The sequence below is a fragment of the Vipera ursinii genome (genome assembly GCF_947247035.1).
Source record: "Vipera ursinii genome assembly, chromosome: 6".
Lineage (NCBI taxonomy): Eukaryota > Metazoa > Chordata > Lepidosauria > Squamata > Viperidae > Vipera > Vipera ursinii.
The window spans coordinates 53,963,201-53,984,929 of record NC_139515.1 but is presented as its reverse complement, the minus strand read 5'-3'; the positions used below and the strand labels follow the sequence as shown (position 1 = coordinate 53,984,929).

Here is a 21,729-nt window from a genome sequence, read left to right as displayed (position 1 = left end):
AATTTACAGAATTTAAATTTTATAGCATACCTATCTTTCACTTCAAAGGTTTTCTGTTTTTCAAGAATGTGAATCAGAGTAACAAGAAAATGTTTGTTACAAATTAATGCATATAGATCCCGATCTTTGCTCTGAAAGAAATGAAAGATATAAATTACATTATTATTCACCTATTTTTAATGAGGTATATATTTAATTCTTAAAGCTGCAAAAATCATACTTTGATATTTAGAAATCCTGCTACAGATATTGATATTATAAGAAATATCAAAGAGGCAGATAAAAGAACATATTAATCCTCTGAGTAAAACTTTTCAGACTTCTCGCAATATCTGTCCCCAGCTTGAATATGCAATATTTCTAGATTCTGTAAAAAATCTAATATCTTAGAAATATTTTTAAAAGCACAAATAAACTTAAGAGAATGAAAATTATACTTACAAGTGGTTCATTAGAGTCTTCAATAAATATAGATGAAATACCTATACTCTAAACAAAAAAAAATGTGAATATAGTATTAAACATTTTCAAAACACTTGGAGCATAATGATGGTGATTTTGATGAGGTGTTGTGTTCTGAATGTTCCTTCTCTAAAATACAGTGATCTGAAAATTCTTAGAAACTATAGGCTTACTGTATAAATTAGATGCATACTGAAAGCTACATGTTCAGTCTATGGAAATCATTTCTTAAGAAAAAAAAACACAAAACCAACGCTGGTTCAAAACTGAAGTATCTGTCATCTGATTGTTTAAGGGCAACAGGATATACTGGCCCTTTCTGTAGCTGGAAAGTTCTAAGTTATGGCTAGTCAAAAAAGAAGAAATCAACAAGAACTTGCTAAATTTAAGACTGGCTCAGGAATTCTGGAAGTTGAAGTTGACAAGACTTAAAGTTGCCAAGTTTGGAGATCTCTGATCTAAAACACTGCAGTGTTTGTGCTTTTTCTTTAATACAAAAGATTTGCATAAGATGGGAGGGAACCCTGAATTTCTTTTCTATTTTTATTACCTCCGTATTCTACCACATTAAAGGAAGATGATGCTTTGCAAATGGGGCGATGAATTAGAAAAACCTTTTTAGTTACAAACTGAATGCTCTTTGGCATTTTAAAACAGTGTAAAATTTGAAGCAGATCCTTATCAACTATCTGATTTGTGAAATGTTGGTTCTTTTCTCCAGATGTTATTTTTTTGTATTTTGTGTTGTGCGGTCTATTTTATTTTTTTTTAAAAATAAACTATACATCATTTAGAGTTGTAATGGAGTTGGGCAGATTAAATTTAAAAAATTGAAATACATTATTTCAATTACTTGTTTATTATAGAATATAGACCAGGGCTTTTCAACCTTTTCACCCATTGTATCACTTTTAGGATATGGCAACGTCCGAGTACCACCAGTCTCTCGCTCAGGCTTGTGCAGTGCTGCCACCAGTTCAGCTCATTCCCCTCCCCTGCCACCACTTTTCTAGGATGGTCGCATGCCACCTGCCATGTGCCAATGTACCACAGGTGATACCCGTACCACTGGTTGAAAAGCCCTGGTATAGACAAATAATCATTTACCTCTGGGAAGAAAGTCCTAAGAACAAAATGCTTGTAGTCAAGAAATGGAATTGTTCCAAAACTATCAACTATATCCAATTCTTCAACTTGCAGTTCAACAAACCCTATAAAGAAAAAAAAAGTCCACTGTAATGTTGATTTTTATAATGTAACATCCTAGTAACAATTTTCAGTGTGATTCTGGAAAAGAATTCTAGCCTGAGAAAGGGGTTGGACTAGATTACTTCCAAGTACCTTCCAACATCATCATCATCATCATCATTATTATATTATTAAGGAAAGGAACGGTTACCGATATGTGCCTTTGTCCGTATGTTTGTGTAGATGTGTTTATTTCTGTGGAATATGCAAAACTGATTGTATTTTTTAATAGGCAGATTTTTAAAATACAATTTTTTTGTATACAACACAGTGATGACTAAGAAACTAAAAAGCAGCTTCCATTAAATGTTGATCATCAAGAGGAGATTAGGTAACTAGAAAGCCTATGTAGCACTCAGCAGAATGTGGTGCTTTTTTATTAATTTTTAACTGAGGGATATCAAATGTTTATTTATTTTAGGATTGACAATAATACTCTGTGGAAAAGTTTAAACCAAATCCCAATAAAGACATTACATGTCAGAACAGGCTCCTACAATCACATGAAGATTTAAGATAAACACATAAAAATAGTTTCTCTGTTTATCTTCAAAAAACTTAGTATGAGATATTCAGGGAATGGCTTTTGTTACATTAAATTGGGGAAATCAGGTGTTTTAGGTGTAGCTAAACTTAACATTATTGCAAATGCATAAACCATTTGTCTATTCTAACAAATTTCTTTATGCATTATTTGTGATCTTGGCAAGGTCTACATACATTTATCTATTACTGACCTTTCTATTAGAGTAGACCTTGTAGTCTATGTTTGTTTATATGTACATACAGTTCTTGTTTCCTATGAATAAGGAGAGATGGGCTAAAATGAGCACAGGAGCATTGCAACAGTAAAGGCAGCTTATGAAAGGATTAAAGAATATTAAAGGGTTTTTTTGAGGAAAAAGATGCTTCCTCCACAATTCTTTCATGTGGTAGGATAATTTAAATACAAAACCAAAATTCTGTATCTGATATAACAATAAAATAATTGCATAAAAATAATGCAACAATTCTGGGAATTCTTACACCCAAGTGACAATACATTCACATGCATTCTGCAGGTATAAACTTACCTTCCCGTATTTCTTTACGAAGTTCACATTCTAATAGTTCCAGATGTTCACTCAATTTTTGATTTAATTGTTTGGACTTTCGCTGGGTGACAAAAAATGCAACTAAAAAAAAATAACATTAAGCTAACACAGAAGTATTAACATGTCATCTATCCTAATAAACATATATTTATAATTTGTTTTAAAAGGACAAAAATAGCATTTTAAAATATCTGAAAACTAGTGCAGTTCAGAATGGCCAAGTTTAAACTGACATACAATGTATTTAATGTATTTAAAACAATACATTAAAAGTATCTGCACACTACAAAAAAAAAGAATATTAGTAGGACTGTAGTTACTAATAGAAGCCTTAAGCATCCTTCAAAATTTTGGGAATAGGATTTCCCTACAAATGCTTTCCTTTTTGTCATCCCATCCCATCCCAAATCTTGACAAGGTTTGGAGGCCTCTGCCTAGGAGGGATAATCCATGGGGTATTAGTGGTGGTTTGTTCTCCAGGTTTGTAGTTTAGTTTTTGAAAGTTCTGTCACCACACTAGGTAACATCATCTGCGGAACTTTGGTTGAAGTGTCTTGCTTCAGTTTTCTTCTGATTTTATAAATCTTATGTGGTCAGTTAGTCACATGACTGACTGGTCACACTGTGTGAGGGTCATCTGGTGCTGAGGTCACTCTGGCTGGACATCATGTGAGTTGGCTGGTGGTCGATGCCCTGATTAGTTGGTCTCTCAATTGATCCAACTTCTTACAGAACCGTAGGCTGGTTTCAAACAGATATGTTTGTTGATTGACCAGGCTTTGACCAATTGTGGCATGTAGTGGCATGACTAATAATTTTGTTCTGTCCCAGTTGAACTGGTATTATTCAATGTTGATGTGAGTCGAGATCGGGGATTTGTGGTTATGTCGACAGATTGCTAGTTGGTGTTCATGGATTCTTGTGCACAGTTGTCATCCTGTTTGTCCAACACAGAATTGGTTGCAATTGTTGCATTTGATCTTGTAGTTTATGTTGCTGTTCTCTTTTTTCTGTACTTTGTCCTTGGCTCTAGACAGCTCTTGTCGGAGTGTTGATGTTGGTTTGTGGACCCCCGTTATTTCCAGAGGATGAGGAATTCCTGGTCCCTATTTCTGACACTCCTTTGATGTATGGTAGAGTTTGTTTCCATGCTGTAGCTGACTGTGTGGTGTGAAGGGGTCTGGGTAATGTGTGTCGGAGTATGAAGGTTTTGAGTAGCTGTTGAAGAAACATTCAGAAACTAAACAACAAGCCCAGAGAACAAACCACCACCATCTCCCAGACAAACTACAAACATTTTCCACCAGTCAACAGGGTTCATTATGCTGATGGAACTAAAGAATTTATATAACTCAGTCTGAGGCTTTGGAAAAACTTGGCATATAGCAAGGGAGAGAAAATAATAGGATGGATCATTAGTCAGATACAGTATAAGCAGAACCTCTTGAGCTGTGACATGATTATGGGCAAAAGTGCTCTCTGATGACTGAGTGAATTTAACTGATGGTTTTGGTGACTGGCAGTGCTTTGAGCTGTATCAAATGGCTTGGTTTGTTTCCATTTAGTTTATTTTCATTGATTATCTTATACAAACACTCTTTTGTAACAAATTAATGGGTAGAGATAAGTATGCAATTACTTACCCACAATTACTATTGGGATTAACAAAAGAATGTAGAAGAATGAATAGTTTTTGTTTTCATTAGGAACTTCATACACAAAATTCCCCACCTTGACCTATGGATAAATATGACATTGATTTAAATAATGTATATTATTTATATATTATATATTTATAGAAGACTGCAATCACTATGTATTGAATCTGCTATAGGGATAAAAGGAATTGATATAGTCTTTAAATTTCCAAAATGGTTGATAGTAATGTTTTAAATTTATTTGATTATACCTTGTCTTTTTATTTAGAGAGCATTCAAGAAAAGCATTATGGAAAGATAAAATTTACTTTCCAATTAAAAAATGAGAGATCTTCCCTAATTATAGAAAAGCGTGAAACATAAACAGAGGTCCAAGCAAGCATTTCTCCTCTCTCAAAATCAAGAGCAGCCATCCCATATTCTAAACATTAAGAATGTAGATTACTTGTAATATTCAGTGTGTAGATATTCTGTTAATTTAACAAATTAGTTCTACTTTCCTGGTTATATGGAAAATTGCAGAGAAATTTGGGGGCAAATAAGACTGAGAGACTATAGAGAGAGAGAAGCATACAGGGTTAACTACTGCAGTATTAAATTGTATAGTTCAAGATATAATACGTTTTTATATAACCTGCAAAACAGAAGAAAAGAAATGTAATACTACTTTATTCTATCAGATATTTTTGCAATAATATATCTCATGATTAGCGACATCTGGTATATGGTTTCCTTGCTTTATTTAAGCACTTTATTAATTCATTAGTAAAATAATAGAAAAGTATTAAAGAAACTTTTGAGACATTCTATAAGGCATTATATTGATTTTCATACCTTTTTATTTTTTTCATAATGATTTGGAACCAGGGATAGGTAAATTGCTAGCCAAGTTTGCTAATATTATCAAATAACTGGAAACAGGAAAGGACAGCAACAAAGTTACTAAAAGGCTATTTCCGTATGAAAGAAGAGACAATGAAATAGTGGAAATTAGAGGCAAATATATGAGCGAAGTATACAATGTGAGATATAATTTAATCTCACATGTATCTCCTTGATTAGATTTGAATTGTCTGTCTAAAGCTATACATCCGTGGCTAGTTTCACCATAGGTTAACTGAAATAAGTTTAAATAAGTCTTCTTCTCCTTCTCCTTCCCCTAGAGCAGGGGTAGGCAACCTCGGCTCTTTTATGACTCATGGACTTCAACTCCCAGAATTCCTGAGTCAGCTTCTGGGAGTTGAAGTCCATGAGTCATAAAAGAGCCGAGGTTGCCTACCCCTGCCCTAGGGCTATTTCAGTAAATAAAAATGAAATCTAAGTTAATTTTGTTTACTACTGATTATTTTTAGTCACAAAGATGCAAAAGAGAAGTCATGTCTACACTACCACTTTTTTCGCTTCCCAAACCTTCAGAAGTCATCCAAAAATGATTCATGATCATCTTAGTGTCTGCCATCAAAATGCTGAACAAGGAATTAAAATGACTGTTACACACGTCCTGCAGTAATGAAAATCCCTCCCAAACCACCCCATACAAAGGGAAAGAAAGAAAAGGAGGGCAGGGGGGGGGGAAACCCTCTCAGTTACTTGGCAGATGTGTTGCCTACTGAGCCTTTGCAGAAGATAAAGAGAAAATAAACTTTTGTCAATTTCAGCACTAGTGGCTTTTGCTAAGGAAGTACCCCAAAGCCATCACGTTAGCATTCCAGTTCCAGAGCAGGAATCAGGAAAGTTTATTCTCAACAAGGAAATAATGTTCCAGAAGAACAATCCTAGCTTTCTGCAGTATCATACACTCCATAATTGAGACAGAAATAAATCAACACTTTCCAACGCTGAAGTTACAAAGGGTCTGGAATTTATTTTGATTGGTATGGAATGTGTAGAAATGTTCTAAGTAAAAAAACAAACCAAAAGCTTCCAAATGCTTCCTTATAGAATCCTGCTCCCATAAGAATAAGTTTTGCTATGTGCCTTCATGCAGCATCTGAAAGGTATTTCTCAACTGACAAAAATCTTGAATTTAAAAAATACTAGAGACGCATCACAGTTTGAGAAATTGCGTTGACACTGAAACTCTGAGAGAAAAGCAGAAGTTATAATTTCATTTTAGAGATATGCAACATTTTATCCAAAACAGGAAAAATGCCTTGGGATAAGTAACTGTCAATAGAACTTAAAACAGGTTACACTTTTTTCCTGATCTTGCACAGTGCTGCATAGCCCCTGAAAATCCCAAATCCTAAATGTGTATTTTCCATGGACCACACTGGCCAATATGTATATTTCATATGAGCCAGGAAGATTCTCTAAGGTGTGGCTGACAAATACAGCATATGCATCCATATCAGATCCAAAGTATTTTTCTGTTTTGGATTTGACTATGCACAGCTTAGAGTTTTAGATTAGATGAATGCTTAGACTTTAAAATGCTTAGATTCAAGCATTACTCACATTGAGAGCAATGTAATTCTATCTGTATGTACATAATGCTAAGGACTGTTTCCAGGAAGGAGACATAAAGATTTAGCATATGGAAAAATCTAATTTTGAAGTATCAATATATGATTTACAAATTCAGAGACATATTTTTAAGAATAAAATTTAATAATACAAACTTAATAAACAAAAAATATACAATCAATGCAATATGTACTCACATAAACTTGCATGCTTGACTTATTAATCTTGCTGACAAGGTTTTTTTCCTGTCTAGCTCTACAGTGTATTATGTTACGAGTAGCTGTTTTTGAAATATTTTGGACACTGAATGTTATGTTGATCAGATTCTTATCAGATAAGAAAACTTCAAGTTCATGTCTAGAAAGATTTAAGTTGTCTTTTTTTTTCTAGAGAAAGAAATAGAAAAAAAAATAGAATGAACCATACAAAAAAATTCAAACAATGAAAATTGTTTAAAAGAGAAGTTTTAAGACAAAGAACATAAAAGCCCACAACTTACATGTATTTTCAATTCCAAGTCAGGTTCCAAATCAGTTATGAGTTCATAATGAAGAAATTTAGGATCAGGATAATATTGAAAGTCACCGCAAGATATATTAATATTTTCAACTTTAAGAATAATGTTAATAATCTTAGGTCCTTTCTCCATCTTAATAGGTGGGGTTGTAAAACTGCATTCAGAATTATTTTTGTGGCAAGTAAAATGCTAAAAAAACAGTATTGAGAAAATTATAAATTATAGCAATACACAAACACACACACATTATTGTTAAATGCTGATCTTTGCACAGTTCAAATGTTTAAACCTCACCTTAATTCAGTGCGATTTGATATTGCTCATATACAGCATATATTCATAAGTTTATTCACATACATTTTAAAACACCACTGAGCCATCAGCAGCCTAATTAACTTGTAGACTGAGTCATAACAGTTTTAAATTATACACACACAAATACAAAATACATACACATCCAGATTTGATATTTAATACAAAACCATTAATCCGATGATTAGCAGGAGTGACTGACTAACTGTGGGCTTTAGGATTCCCAAGTCCAAGCTGGGGATTTTCCACATTGGTTTTAAATGGGGTTGCACTCACAAATGAAAGCAAATATAATACAGGATAATGTTGCAGGATCCAATCTGGGTTGATCACTGAGACCAGAGGTTTAATCTTCTGAGCTTTCAGACTTATGCTGGAGCCCATCCTCAGGGAACTTCTCTTCCACCAAAATGTTGCACTGCCCAAGTGAGAACTAGTGTACAGCTGGGGGATATCCTAGATTTTGGATCCTGTTCAAAAAGTATGTGGTAGGCATGGCTAGGAGGGCCCTTGCAAAATATTGTGTGGCAATTGCATCAGTCTGTGGATTGAGAACTCAAACATTTGTGGCCCAACGAATGCCCTTTTGGTTTACTGCTACATGCTGTGCAACATGACACTTCCTTAAGAACTACACAGTCACATCTGTGTTCACCCACTACTGTTTAAGCTGTATTGATTCCTAGTAGGTTTCCCGGTGCAATTCAAAGTTCATGTTATCATCCATAAAACCTCTCATGACAGTCTAGGTTACATGGGAGAACCATCTGTGCCCAATTATTTCTGCCAATCCCAGAGTGCGCATATGATAGATGTCATCTGATTTTTTTATTTTTTATTATTTTTAATCCCATTTATATCCCGCCCTTCTCCGAAGACTCAGGGCGGCTTACAATCTAAAGCACAAATCAATGTGCTTAGCAATAGCCTTCATTCTATGTATATGCCTGCTTATTAGGGCTTTCACCACCACCCCAAGCGGCATTATTACAAAGTCAGCTTATTGCCCCCAACAATCTGGGTCCTCATTTTACCTACCTCGGAAGGATGGAAGGCTGAGTCCACCTTGAGCCTGGTGGGACACGAACCTGCACTAATTGCAGGCAGCTGGTGTTACTTAAGGAGGCATTAGCCCACTGCTCCACCAAGGCTCATGAGAGATGAGACCTACAAAGCACTTTCACTGTCTGCCTTGTAGAAAAACATAAATCCCTGAAATTTGGATGGTCCTGATCTATTGGCTTTCTATAAAGTCTGGCTTTTTCTCAGTCATTGGACAGGATAGTTAGAGAAGCTATTTTTAGGGGATTGTGGATATTAATATCCATGTTGCCTCTGGTGTGATTTGTTTTGTTCTGTTTTCTGTTGATATTGTTTATTAACCATTTTAATTGTAGTTCAACATCCAGATGCGTATGTTGAATGAATGGCCTTATAAATCTAAATTCTTTACAAACACTATCAATATGTTTGGCCACAACATTCATTTTGATTCATTCAAAGGCAAAGACACTTGGAGGAAAAAAGAAAATATACAATACCTACCATTAGGTTTTGTGGAAAGTCACTTAAAATAACTTCATCCGTGATACTCAGATATTTCCCATGTATAGTCACATTGCGACCTCCACTGGGGGAGGGGGAACAATAAAAAATAATGTTAAATTTAGAATTTCTTCATAAATAAAAATTTAAAAAACATACAATCTAATTTTCAGTGTTGAATGCAAAGTACATTAGCTCAGAAAATCAAATTTTAATCTCAAATAATCAGGCAATCTACACATTTCTGATTTCAACTATCCTCTCCTATGGCGCTATACAAGTTAGGCTGTTTCAGGCAACTCACTAGCTATGGCCTTAGATATTGACAACACTTGAAGTGTATAGTATCTACACAATAAAACTGAGCTTATACACAATTCCTGCAATATATAATTATGTTTCTAAAATGTGAATTTAAACATTCAGGTGTTCAGTGCATTATAGAAAGAATCACCAAAGAAAAATTGCATTTTTAAAAAAATATGCATAATATACCATAAAATATTTCAGAGCATATAAGAGAAAAGGCTCAAAACATATTTCGTAGGTTACTTTCTCCTTAGAGAAAGTAGCACATGGCATTCAATATACAAGACTACAAACAAAAAGGCAGGTAGAGAAAAACTTTTTTTTATTGTTCAATAACTCTGTTACCCATGTAAAAATACACAACTGAGGACACATATGTTATGTTTTGACTGCAGAATTATTTTTATGCTGATATATATAACAGAGTTACGTGAATTTGCTTCACTACTAAAGTGTTCTAGTAACTTGTAGTTTAATGTAGTAAAAATAATTTTATTTTGATCTCATTTTTCTAGTAATACATTGAAAAAACTTGCTGGACATAAAATGTTTTCTGTTTATGAGGAAAAAAAGTGAGGAGGAAGAGGGATTTCTGTAGTCATGTCATGGTACAGAAAAGTTCATAGTATTATTTGCACCCACTTGCTATTTGGATATGGCAGAGGAATAATAAGATCCTTTACATAAAAGGGAAAGTTGTAAAGGGAGAGAGAGAGAGGTCTATAAACTCAAAGGATCTACGTCTATCAAAAACAATGCTGACTATTAACTTTCAGGTGGTTTAATCTTTTATGATAGTGTAAATTAAATATTACCTCATCCAACTAATATTTGGAAGGATCTCAGAGCACGATGGAAAAGAGACGTAATGTAGTGGAAAAGAAGCTGAACATTCAAACCCACTTTCCTTTATGCATGCACTCTTGACTTCTTTACGACTTGGTGGTAAACAGAATTTCATGTGTGTGCCATTTAACACTTTAGTAACATATCCCCTAGGGAAAAAGAAAAAAAGTGCCCCTTTTTAATGCATTATTACCCGCACTGAAAGTTCCTGCTACCTGAACTCCTTTTAAAACTCCTTTTGTCCCCTTTCACCTATTCTGCACTGTCTTCTGTCTTTTTGTTATGTATTGGGCTTAAGTGTAACACCACGTGGTAAGCTGGAGCTAGCTAATGGCTCCCAGCAACTCAGACACCCCGTCTCCAGGGCTGCTATTGGCTGCCCCTAGGCGGCAATAGGTTACTTCAAACCTATTGGCTGCCGCCTAGGGGCCAGGCTATAAATTGCTGCAGGCTGCAGCTCAGTTCCTCAGTTCAGATCCTGCAAGCAAATAAACATGATGTCAGGACCCACCTCAATCCACATCTTAGGAAATAAGAACTCTTGGATGCAAGTTTAGTCCAAAAGGAAAATGTTTACTAGGAAGGAATTGATTGTGGGAATACAAGACGGAATCTGAGAAAAGTTACATTTCAATCCTATATAAACTATTCCCATTCCAGCCCCTCCCCTCATCCATTTGGTCAGGCTGTCGTCAGTTGCTAGGTGTCAGGTTCTTCCATGGGAAAGGGAACTCTCCTTGGTTTTATGGTTATTGCTTCCCTTTTTTCAGTTGTAAATGAAGACACAAACCATATCTGTCTGTCCCCCTCCCTTCCCCCGTTAAAACATCCCCTGTTGTTTGAAAATCGCTTTAGTAACCATCCTCTCCCCCCCCCCTCGGAGAGATGGCAGAATCCCCAGTAATAGCACGTTGTTCTACCTATACAATTATGAAATGTGATATAAATGGATTCTGACATTCGGCTCTCCTTTCAGAAAAAAGATGAGTCCATCTGTGGGGAAAGAAAACATATAAATGTTAGCCTGGTTTGTTTGGATATTCTGTATGAAACCTCTTAAGCAACTTAGGTGCTTTAACATGGAGTTTGTTAACCCATTCGTTTTCTGAGGAGGGGAGGTGTTTCCATGCCACTAAATATTGTATCGTTCCATGGTGTTTTCTGGAATCTAAGATTTCTTTCACTTCAAAATGTTGTTCTCCTTCCACCATGATGGGGGGTGGTGGTGGTGGGATTTTTTCTCGTAGTGGAGATTGTTGTTCTCTCTTTAATAGACTGCAGTGGAAGGTTGGGTGTATTCGTCTAAGATTTTTGGGTAGTTCTAATTCAACTGTTACTGGGTTTATGATTCTTTTAATTGGAAAGGGTCCAATATATTTTGGTCCTAGTTTTTTACAGGGTTGGAGTGATTTCAGGTATTTTGTGGATAAATATACCATCTCTCCTACCCTAAATGGTGTGGGATCGGTTCTTTTTTTGTCTGCCTGTGTCTTGTATGCTTTTCTGGCATCTTCCAACGCTTTCCTAACGATTGGCCATGTATTTTGTAATTGAGCAATCCATTCCTTCAGGTCAGGGATAACCGGTTCTTTTGGGGTTAGTTCTGGTATTGGGTTGAAACTCTGGCCTGTAGCTACTTGAAAAGGAGTGTAACCTGTGCTTGAGTGGACTGCATTATTATATGCTACTTCTGCAAAAGGCAGTAGGTCCGTCCAGTCGGACTGCTGAAAATTAATATAGCATCTCAGATATTGTTCAAGTATATTATTAAGTCTTTCAGAAGCTCCGTCTGTCTGAGGATGGTGACTAGATGACAGTCCTTGGGTGGTTCCTAAGAGGGATAAAAATTCTTTCCAAAATGCCGATGTAAATTGCACCCCTCTGTCAGATATGATGCGTTGTGGTACCCCGTGCAATCTGTAAATATGCTGTACAAAAAGTTTTGCTAGTGCTTTTGCAGTCGGGATTTTTTGGCAAGGTATGAAGTGTACTTGCTTAGAGAACAGATCTGTGACAGTCCAGACTACGGTGTTTCCATTACTTTCAGGCAGTTCTACGATAAAATCCATGGCTATTTCTTTCCATGGGGCTGAGGGGTTTGCCACCGGTTGTAACAGACCTGGCGGTTTCCCTTGCAGTCTTTTGGCCATCGCGCAAATTTGACAGCTACCCACATAGCTTTCTATGTCCTTTTTCATAGATGGCCACCAAAATTGCCTTTTAGTTAAGTGTAAGGTTTTTACAAAACCAAAGTGTCCTGCTGATTTTGTATCATGGCACAGTTGCATGAAATTGATTCTCTGTGTGGCAGGTATATATAGCTTCTCCCCCACCCACGGTAGTCCATCTTTAATTGTGCACACATGTTTATTTTTCTGGAACCATTCATCACTTTCCAAAGATTTCCTGAATTCTATTCCAGTTTGGCTATCTACCTTTGGCTTCATTTTTTCTTGTGCCCTGGTGGTGACTGGTGCTGCCAGTTGTTGTTCCGGTACAAGTGGTTTAAAGTCAGTAACTCTTGTGCTGTTATATTGGGGCATGCGGGATAATGCATCTGCAAGGAAGTTCTTTCCCCCCGGTAAGTGTTTGAGAGTGAAATTGAATCGGTGAAAATGTTGGGACCAGCGGGCTTGCTTAGGAGTGAGCTTCCTGGGCGTTTTTAGTGCTTCCAAATTTTTGTGGTCTGTCCAGACCTGGAAAGGTATTTTATTTCCTTCTAAAAATTGGCGCCATGTTAGTAATGCCCACCTCAGCGAGAATGCCTCTTTTTCCCATATTGGCCAGCGTTGTTCTGTTTCTGTGAGTTTTCTGGATGTGTATGCGCATGGTTGCAATGTCCCCCCATCATTTTCTTGTAATAGTACGGCTCCTACCGCTACATCACTCGCATCTGCCTGTATTACAAAAGGTTTGTCGGGATCTGGGTGTTTTAGGACAGGTTCAGCAGAAAAAAGTCTCTTTAGCCTCTCAAATGCTGCTTGACATTCCATTGACCATTTCAGAGGCTGGCTGGGTTTCACGGGTGACCCCCCCTTCGTTTTCAACAAATTTGTGAGGGGCATGGCTATTTGGCCAAATGCGGGGATGAATTGGCGGTAGAAGTTTGCAAACCCCAGGAAACTTTGCAATTGCTTCCGTGTGCGGGGGGGTGCCCACTCTAGTACTGCTCTGACCTTCTCAGGGTCCATTTCGATGCCCTCTGGAGATATGCGATATCCCAGGTAGTCGATTTTTTCCTGATGGAATTCACACTTCGATAATTTAGCATATAAGTGGGCAGCTCGCAACTTCTTCAGGACTGCTCTGACTAGTTTGATATGTTCCTCTTTAGTTTCTGTGAAGATAAGGATGTCATCGAGGTAAACCAGGACCCCCTTATATAGGTGCTCTCTCAGCACGTCATTAATTAATTGCATAAAGACTGCGGGGGCCCCTTGCAGTCCGAATGGCAATACTTTGAATTGATAGCACCCCATTGGGCAGTTGAATGCAGTCTTCCATTCGTCTCCTTCCTTAATCCTAATTCGGTAGTATGCTTCCCTCAGGTCTAGTTTGGTAAAAATCTTTCCTTTCGATAGGTGGGATAACATATCCTTCATTAGGGGAAGGGGGTACAGATTACATTCACTAATTGTGTTCAAATTTCTATAGTCCACAACCAAACGAAAGGATCCATCCTTCTTCTCCCTGAACAGAACCGGGGCGGCCACTTTGGGTTTGGCAGGCTCAATAAATCCTCTTTCTAAGTTTTTCTTTATGAATCTCTCCATTTCTGCCATTTCCCTTGGGCTCATGGCATACATCCTGGGTTTTGGGAGTTTTGCCCCAGGTTTGAATTCTATGGTGCAGTCTGTGGGGCGGTGGGGGGGAAGCTCATCTGCTCTTTCCTCACTGAAAACCTCAGCCAGGTCCCTGTATTCCTCTGGTATCTCTGGTAATCCCTTCTCTTCCCCCACTGCTGCTGTCTCCTCCCTCTGGGTTGGGGGGTGCTTTTGGAGTCTACGTTCTTCTGCCCCCCCTTTGGGAAGTTGAGTTCTGCTGTCCTCCAGTTTATCCCGGGGTTCCATTTCTTCAGCCATTCCAGTCCTAGGATCATTGGGCATTCCATGCCTGGGGCCACTATAAACGTTATGTCCTCCTCATGGGGCCCCAGTGATAGGTGGATTGGTAAAGTGGCTAGGGTGGCTGGTCCTCCCCCTGCTATTGTCCCATCTAATTGACTAAAAGAGATTGGTTGTTTTAGCTTCCTCACTGGGATGCTCAATCTCTCCACCAGCGTTGGGCTGATAAGGCAGCGGATGCACCCAGAGTCTATCAGAGCTTTTATTTTGGCTGCTTCAGGCATAGGGGAAGCTAATATAGTCACTGTCTTAAGCATGGGTGGAAGGGGTCCACTTACCAATGGTTCTCCCTCTGAGCTGTCTTCCGAGTTGTCCACCGTCCCTGCGGTGCAGGCCGGAGTCCAGTCCCAGTTCCTGGCAGGAATTGTGGACTCTACAGCCTCTGTCCCCTTCATGGAAGATTCTTTTGTGTTGCCTTGGGGCTTCCCCGGCTTCTTGGAGGATGATGCCTCTGGTTTTCGGGGGGGGGCTTTTGAACGACATTCTGCAGCACGGTGGCCCTCTCTCCCGCAGTTGAAACAACTTGTTGATTTTTTGGCTGTGGCTGGTGGTTTTTCCCCCTCGCGTGTTTGCTCGGGTGGCAGGCGGCCCCATGGTTTTCCTCTGCGGTGTCTCTTCAGTAGGTCTATTTCCACTTCCTCCGCCAGGATGTACCAGTCGTCGAGGTGGGGTGGGTCTCCTCGAGGCAGGCAAGCATCATACAGGTCGTAGTTCAGACCGTCTTTGAAATGGCTAAGGAGGATGTCTTCTGGCCAGTTCAGCTTGCTGGCAATGGCTCGGAATTCTTGGGTATAATCAGCCACTGCTCGCCTGCCCTGCCTCACCGTTTTGATTCTCTCCCGGGCCTTACGGTCAGCCAAAGGATCCTCGAACCGTCGCCTCAAAGATGACATGAATCGGTTGAAGTCGTTGAGTTCTGGGGCGTTGGAGTCATGCAAGTTCACCACCCAGTCTGCAGCCATCCCGTCCAGGGCAGATTGCACAATTCGGATGCGTGTTTTGTCACTGGGGATGTCCCGTCCATACTCTTCCATGTAGCTGAGGACTTGGGTTAGGAAAAATCCCAGTCGTGATGGCTCCCCCTTGAATTTGACTTCCAGGGGCGGGAGTCTTTGGCTGGAGCGTTGTCTGCGCCGTGGCCGGTATCGCTCCTCATCCTGGTCCCCATCTGTGGTTCTGGGGGGGTGGGTGGGTACTGCTGAGGCAGCAATTCCTGTTCCATTGGATGGCCCCGGGGTTTCAGGTGTTGGATCCCCTCCGTTACCTTTCCAGTTGCGTCCCCAGGCGCTGCCTCGGTTGCGATTTTCAGCTCTCTCCTCCCTCAGTGAACTCAGGGTTGCTTTCATCAGATCAATGGCCTTTTCCAGGATCCGCTCCTCCTCGCTGGCGTGCAGGGAACTCTCCATCTCTTGCCTCCATTCCGGTTGGTGGTTACTACGCCTCAGGGTCTTTTCTCCCGAAGCCTTTTCCCACTCACTTTTCCTTCCAACGCCCATCGACCACCGGAGTTTTCGGTCGTACTGCTCCACCGCTTCTTCCCCGGGGGAATATGCTGCTTCAGTTTCCCATTGTCTCTGGGATTCCATTTGGGGGGAAGACTCCCCCTCCATGGGGCTTCCCTCCTCTCTTGCTTCGTCGCCAGACATTTGTATTTGTTGCAAAGTCCCCCGGTAAGGTTTTCCCTTCCAGGTTGACTCTTAAAGCAGATTCCGTCTACTGTCAGGACCCACCTCAATCCACATCTTAGGAAATAAGAACTCTTGGATGCAAGTTTAGTCCAAAAGGAAAATGTTTACTAGGAAGGAATTGATTGTGGGAATACAAGACGGAATCTGAGAAAAGTTACATTTCAATCCTATATAAACCATTCCCATTCCAGCCCCTCCCCTCATCCATTTGGTCAGGCTGTCGTCAGTTGCTAGGTGTCAGGTTCTTCCATGGGAAAGGGAACTCTCCTTGGTTTTATGGTTATTGCTTCCCTTTTTTCAGTTGTAAATGAAGACACAAACCATATCTGTCTGTCCCCCTCCCTTCCCCCGTTAAAACATCCCCTGTTGTTTGAAAATCGCTTTAGTAACCATCCTCTCCCCCCCCCCTCGGAGAGATGGCAGAATCCCCAGTAATAGCACGTTGTTCTACCTATACAATTATGAAATGTGATATAAATGGATTCTGACACATGACCATTGCTGAATTCACTCGCCTCGTCTTCATTCCTGCGCAACAAACTCACTACACAACACTTTTCCTTCAAGGCTTAGAACCTCCCTTCACCTCAACGGTGTTTCTTAGTATAAAACATTGTCTACAGTTCTTGATTCTTGTTGACACTCCCATTCACCTCTTTCTTTGATTATCTTTCTTATGGAGAGTTGCTTCCTCTTTCAGCTAGCTCTTTTCTTTGCTTGATATGATAAATCTTTATACTCTTATCTAAGTACTGTTCACTTAAAATGAAGATATTATAGATTTGTAAACTCCTTCAGGAAACCGATGTTTGCTCTCTCTGTTCCTTCACTCAGATGGCTTCTTAGAATCTAACTGCCTCCAGTCATTGCTTGCTCAGCAAGAACAGTCTATCTAATCAACTATAGCTGAAGACTACTAGCTCTCAGTATGCATTGCTTGCAATCGTAACTATTTGGGATATTATCTTGTTACTTTTCACAGCTGAACAAACAATCCCTCAGAGAATTAGCTTCTCCAGAGACAGTTCTCTTTTCTTTGCTTTTTTTTACTGGAAAATTCCCATTAACTATTCTTGTTTACTTTCTCAGTGTATTGCTCCTTGGACTATAATTCTTGTACAGTCTCTGTTTATTCAGGAGGTTAATAAATCACCTATAGTGAGCAATCAGCAGCCTTCAAGAGACACTCCTTGCAATCAACATTTGTCCCTTTACTGTTGAACAAATAATCTCTCAGAATATACAGTTTCTCAAGTCACTCAGATTCTCTCTTGCCTCCTTTTCATATTGAAAATGTGGAAGAGCATGGTCAAGGTATACAGTACAGTAAGTTCTAAGAATGATTGTGGAAAATGTGAATAACTATCAGGAGTCTGATGCCATATATATTTAACCCTACTTTACATTTCATTTATCCTATATTTACTATTAATTTTGTTCATAACTTTATGTCTTCATATGTACGTTTCAGATAGACAAATTCAGTCCAATATTCCACAGAGAACGAGAAAAAGATACACGAATGAATTTTACTTCTTAATTACTAGCAAAGTTCCACTTTGGGGGTTAACAAAACAACAGAACAGTTCCAATTTCCATGTATAGGAACTGTAAATCTATGTTTCTTAGGCAGACCCTATGTGACTGTATAGTACAATCACCTGTGCAAACTGTTTCAATATAAAATCAATATATTATTTTGACTCACACATCTTGTTGGCAGCTGCTTGTTCCAGTTATCTCCATCAAAAAATTTGATTGTGTAAAGTTTTCTCCTATGACTAGCACTTTAGGTTTACCTAATGTTGATATGTAGTTCGGTTCAATGGAAGTAATTTTAATAGGCTATTGGAAATAAAATAAATTTATATTAACATATCCAAGCAATCTTTTTAAATTAAATAATAGAATCATGCATTTATAAATACCTTTAACATTCCTTTGTTAGTTATGGTTTGGGAGCTAATTTGGTGTTGTGGTTAAGGAACCAAGCTAGAAAGCAAGAGGCCAAGTCCATCTTTAGCTAATTTATTTAGCGTATGGCTGGTCACACACAGAATTAAAAGCACTTCATATTTACAAGTTAATCCTTAGCTAAGAAAGCCAGCTGAATGACCTTGGGCTGGTCACTCAGCGCAACCCATAGAGTTGTTGTTGTGGGAAAAATAGGAGGATAAAGTTGTGTTGTATATGTTTGCCACCTTGACTTATTTAGATAGATAGATAGATAGATAGATAGATAGATAGATAGATAGATAGATAGATAGATAGATAGATAGATGCAACAGTTTTTACATGATACTTGTAGTGCAGCAGTATATAAATAATTTCAATTGTTTTTTATAATAAAGTAACAAGAAAAATAACTAAACTCATAAGAGCTTATAATCTGATGCAGATAGAGATGGCTCTCAAATGATGATTTGCAGGGACTTGAAGTTATTGACCCATAAATTGATGCCACCGAAGTTACCTTAACCATTGCTTACCATTACACATTGGGCAACATTAAATACTATATGAGAAGGGCTAAGCAATGTTTCTGTCTTGATCAAGCTTTTAAAACAATATTTGAAAAGAAGGGGAATATTAACTATAGCAGATGTACTCAAAAGATGGGGTAACAAAACTAAATATTTAGTTTCATAAGGATATATCTCCATCTGCAATTATATATCTTTTTATTTTATTTATTTTTTTATTTTAATCCCATTTATATCCCGCCCTTCTCCGAAGACTCAGGGCGGCTTACAATCTAAGCACAAATCAAATGTGCTTAGCAATAGCCTTCATTCTATGTATATGCCTGCTTATTAGGGCTTTCGCCCCCCCCCCAGCGGCATTATTACAAAGTCAGCTTATTGCCCCCAACAATCTGGGTCCTCATTTTACCTACCTTGGAAGGATGGAAGGCTGAGTCAACCTTGAGCCTGGTGGGATGCGAACCTGCAATAATTGCAGGCAGCTGGTGTTACTTAAGGAGGCATTAGCCCACTGCTCCACCAAGGCTCTTAAAGTCACAAATTGAATTAGGAATATGATTTAAAAGAAATCCTTCCCTCACATCAAGTTACATACATATTATTTTAATTTTCTAGTAAATATGTTTTTTAAAGTTACTTTTAAAAATTCTTTCACTGAAACCAAGGTCCACACAAAGATGAGAGAATTAAATTACTTTATATGCAGTGATCCCAACCCAGATTTGCATCTTTATTCTGTTATATCTGGAAAATTTACAAAGGCAGCTTAAAATGGATATAAATATGTATCAGTAGTTTACTTCTCATAAAACAGCCACATCAATCTGTTAGTAAGTAGACAGCCTGCCTTTCTCTAAAAATACAGATTCATGCCAAGGAGTTAAGGGATAGAGAACTTGTAGCCTTCCAGATGTTGTTGATAATTCCCAGGATTATTTTCCATTGGCCATGCTTAACTGGCTTTCTGAGTAATCTTAAATCCATTTCTGATGTAAGACATACAGTAGATACATCTTTTCATTAAACTTCCAATATAATACATCAGTTTCATATTTTTTGCTGACCTTTGATATTGCTGATTTATCTTTTTTGTTTAATGCATTGGTAGCACTACTACAATCAATCTGAAAAATAAATCAATAAAAACAAATCAATTTACAAAGATTAGTTCAGAGAACAAATTTCATTAAATGATTTTTGTAATTCTATAAAATCAAAACAACTTACTTCTTCGGCACAAGTCATGGTAGAGATAACACATTTTTTCTCTCTAGCATTCCAGGTACAATGTGTATGATTACATTCTGAGCATCTAGTAGTACATATTAAAAACAGAATATGTTTTAGCATATTCTTAGCAAAGGTCATCAGCAAAAGTGTGAACAGTGGCTAGTAGCTAGGTCCTATTTATGATATTTACATAACATAAATATTAAATATTTGATACTGGATCTATCAGTAACAATCTCAACTATACTTTTTTTACTTTTATGATCTGTTTACTTTTCTCATTCTTAGTAAGTGGAATATTATAAATCCATACAAAATGAATTTAGTAAATGTATCTTACGTTTTTGATAAGGAACAGATGTCAAATTCAAATATTTCTGATAACTTCCAAGTTCCTGAGATGAATGACACTTGAACTGAAAAAAAAGAGAAGAAAATCCTTATATTATTAAGTGCATGGATACCTGAAAGGCTTACAACAAGTGAAATGCATTACCAAAGAAATATGAAATGTCTTCAACAACAAACCTCTAAACAGATTGCACCTCTTACTATTTCATATGTCACACAGATTGACCATCTCAATAAAATGATTGTCTACATTTCTTGAATATTATAGTCAGAGTACCTTGCACAGAACCTCACATTATGATACAATTGTACAGGGTGTACAGATCTCATCCACTGCTGCATGCATTATTTTTGCAATACCATTAATGTAATTTCTGGGACTATCAACCTGCTTCTATGGGCAAAGTTTTTTAAGAGTGCTTTCTTCAGGTGAGTGGGGAGAAATCCTATCCCAAAGGTTCAGATAATGAAAGAGTTAAAGGAAAACTGAAATTTAATCCATCAATCAAATATAACTTGTTGTAGATAATGACCAAAGACTATCAGGTCCTGGAAAATCAAACTCCGAACTACTGAGGGACAGAAAATTTCCCTATCTAGGTGCTTTTTAAAACCGAGTAGCGGAACTCCATTTTGTCTTTTGTTCTAGTGGGAGCTCTTTGCCAGGGCTGACTGAATGCCACTTAGAAGCCAAACTCTGATCCATTTAGCTCTGAATTGGCATTCAAGGAATTACATGATGCAGCTATCTAGTTACCAATGAGGCTGTATGTGGTATAAATTTACTTTTGTTTCAGAGTCTAAACTGTGCTATTGGGATTTTGTTTTATCTGTTCTCTCTTTATCTGTCTATAAAGGGAGGAAGGCCAGTGCAAGAAAAATCTGTTTTCAGTTATTCTGTTTCTTTTAAACTTCTCATTTTTAAGCTCAATATACATAATAAACCATCTGCATTTCTTATGAAATCAGAGCTTTTTTGACAAATAATTTCTAGCATATTCCAACTATTCAGAGAAGGTTAAGAGTTTTGCCATTTTCTACATAAGAATTGAAATAGGCAGAGAGTATGTTTTCTCTGGAATAAGACAGTTTCTTCCAAAGATTTGTGGGAAGGTGCAGGTGGAAGACCTAAAATGGTTTTCTCAACCTTAGCTGCTTGAAGATGTGTGGACTTCAGCCCCAGAATACTGGATTGGGAATTCTGGGATCTGAAGTCCACACAACTTCAAACTGCCAAAGTTGAGAATCTGATCTAAAACTGTGTGGGAGCCAGGAGTCATGTCCACATTATCTCTATGCAATGCCCACACCATTATAATACCTAGAAATGTATTCATGCTTTATTTATTAGATTTTTATCCCATTTATAATACTTTACAAATATTATGTATGTTCA

The 21,729-nt window shown here is 37.9% G+C and overlaps 1 protein-coding gene across 1 annotated transcript in view; it reads right to left on the bottom strand.

The window, feature by feature from the left end:
* The window catches only part of PLXNC1 (plexin C1), a 70,935-nt gene that overhangs the window by 17,784 nt on the left and 31,422 nt on the right, over positions 1-21,729 (bottom strand). Inside the window, exons 7-19 of the mRNA XM_083366384.1 lie at positions 20,323-20,398; positions 19,980-20,064; positions 19,817-19,876; positions 17,978-18,114; positions 10,427-10,606; positions 9,303-9,387; positions 7,428-7,634; positions 7,126-7,314; positions 4,448-4,541; positions 2,784-2,885; positions 1,570-1,673; positions 442-489; positions 31-131 (exon numbers count right to left, since the gene is read on the bottom strand). Coding sequence (XP_083222510.1) covers positions 31-131; positions 442-489; positions 1,570-1,673; positions 2,784-2,885; positions 4,448-4,541; positions 7,126-7,314; positions 7,428-7,634; positions 9,303-9,387; positions 10,427-10,606; positions 17,978-18,114; positions 19,817-19,876; positions 19,980-20,064; positions 20,323-20,398 — 1,468 coding nt within the window. The remainder of the gene's footprint in view (positions 1-30; positions 132-441; positions 490-1,569; positions 1,674-2,783; positions 2,886-4,447; positions 4,542-7,125; positions 7,315-7,427; positions 7,635-9,302; positions 9,388-10,426; positions 10,607-17,977; positions 18,115-19,816; positions 19,877-19,979; positions 20,065-20,322; positions 20,399-21,729) is intronic.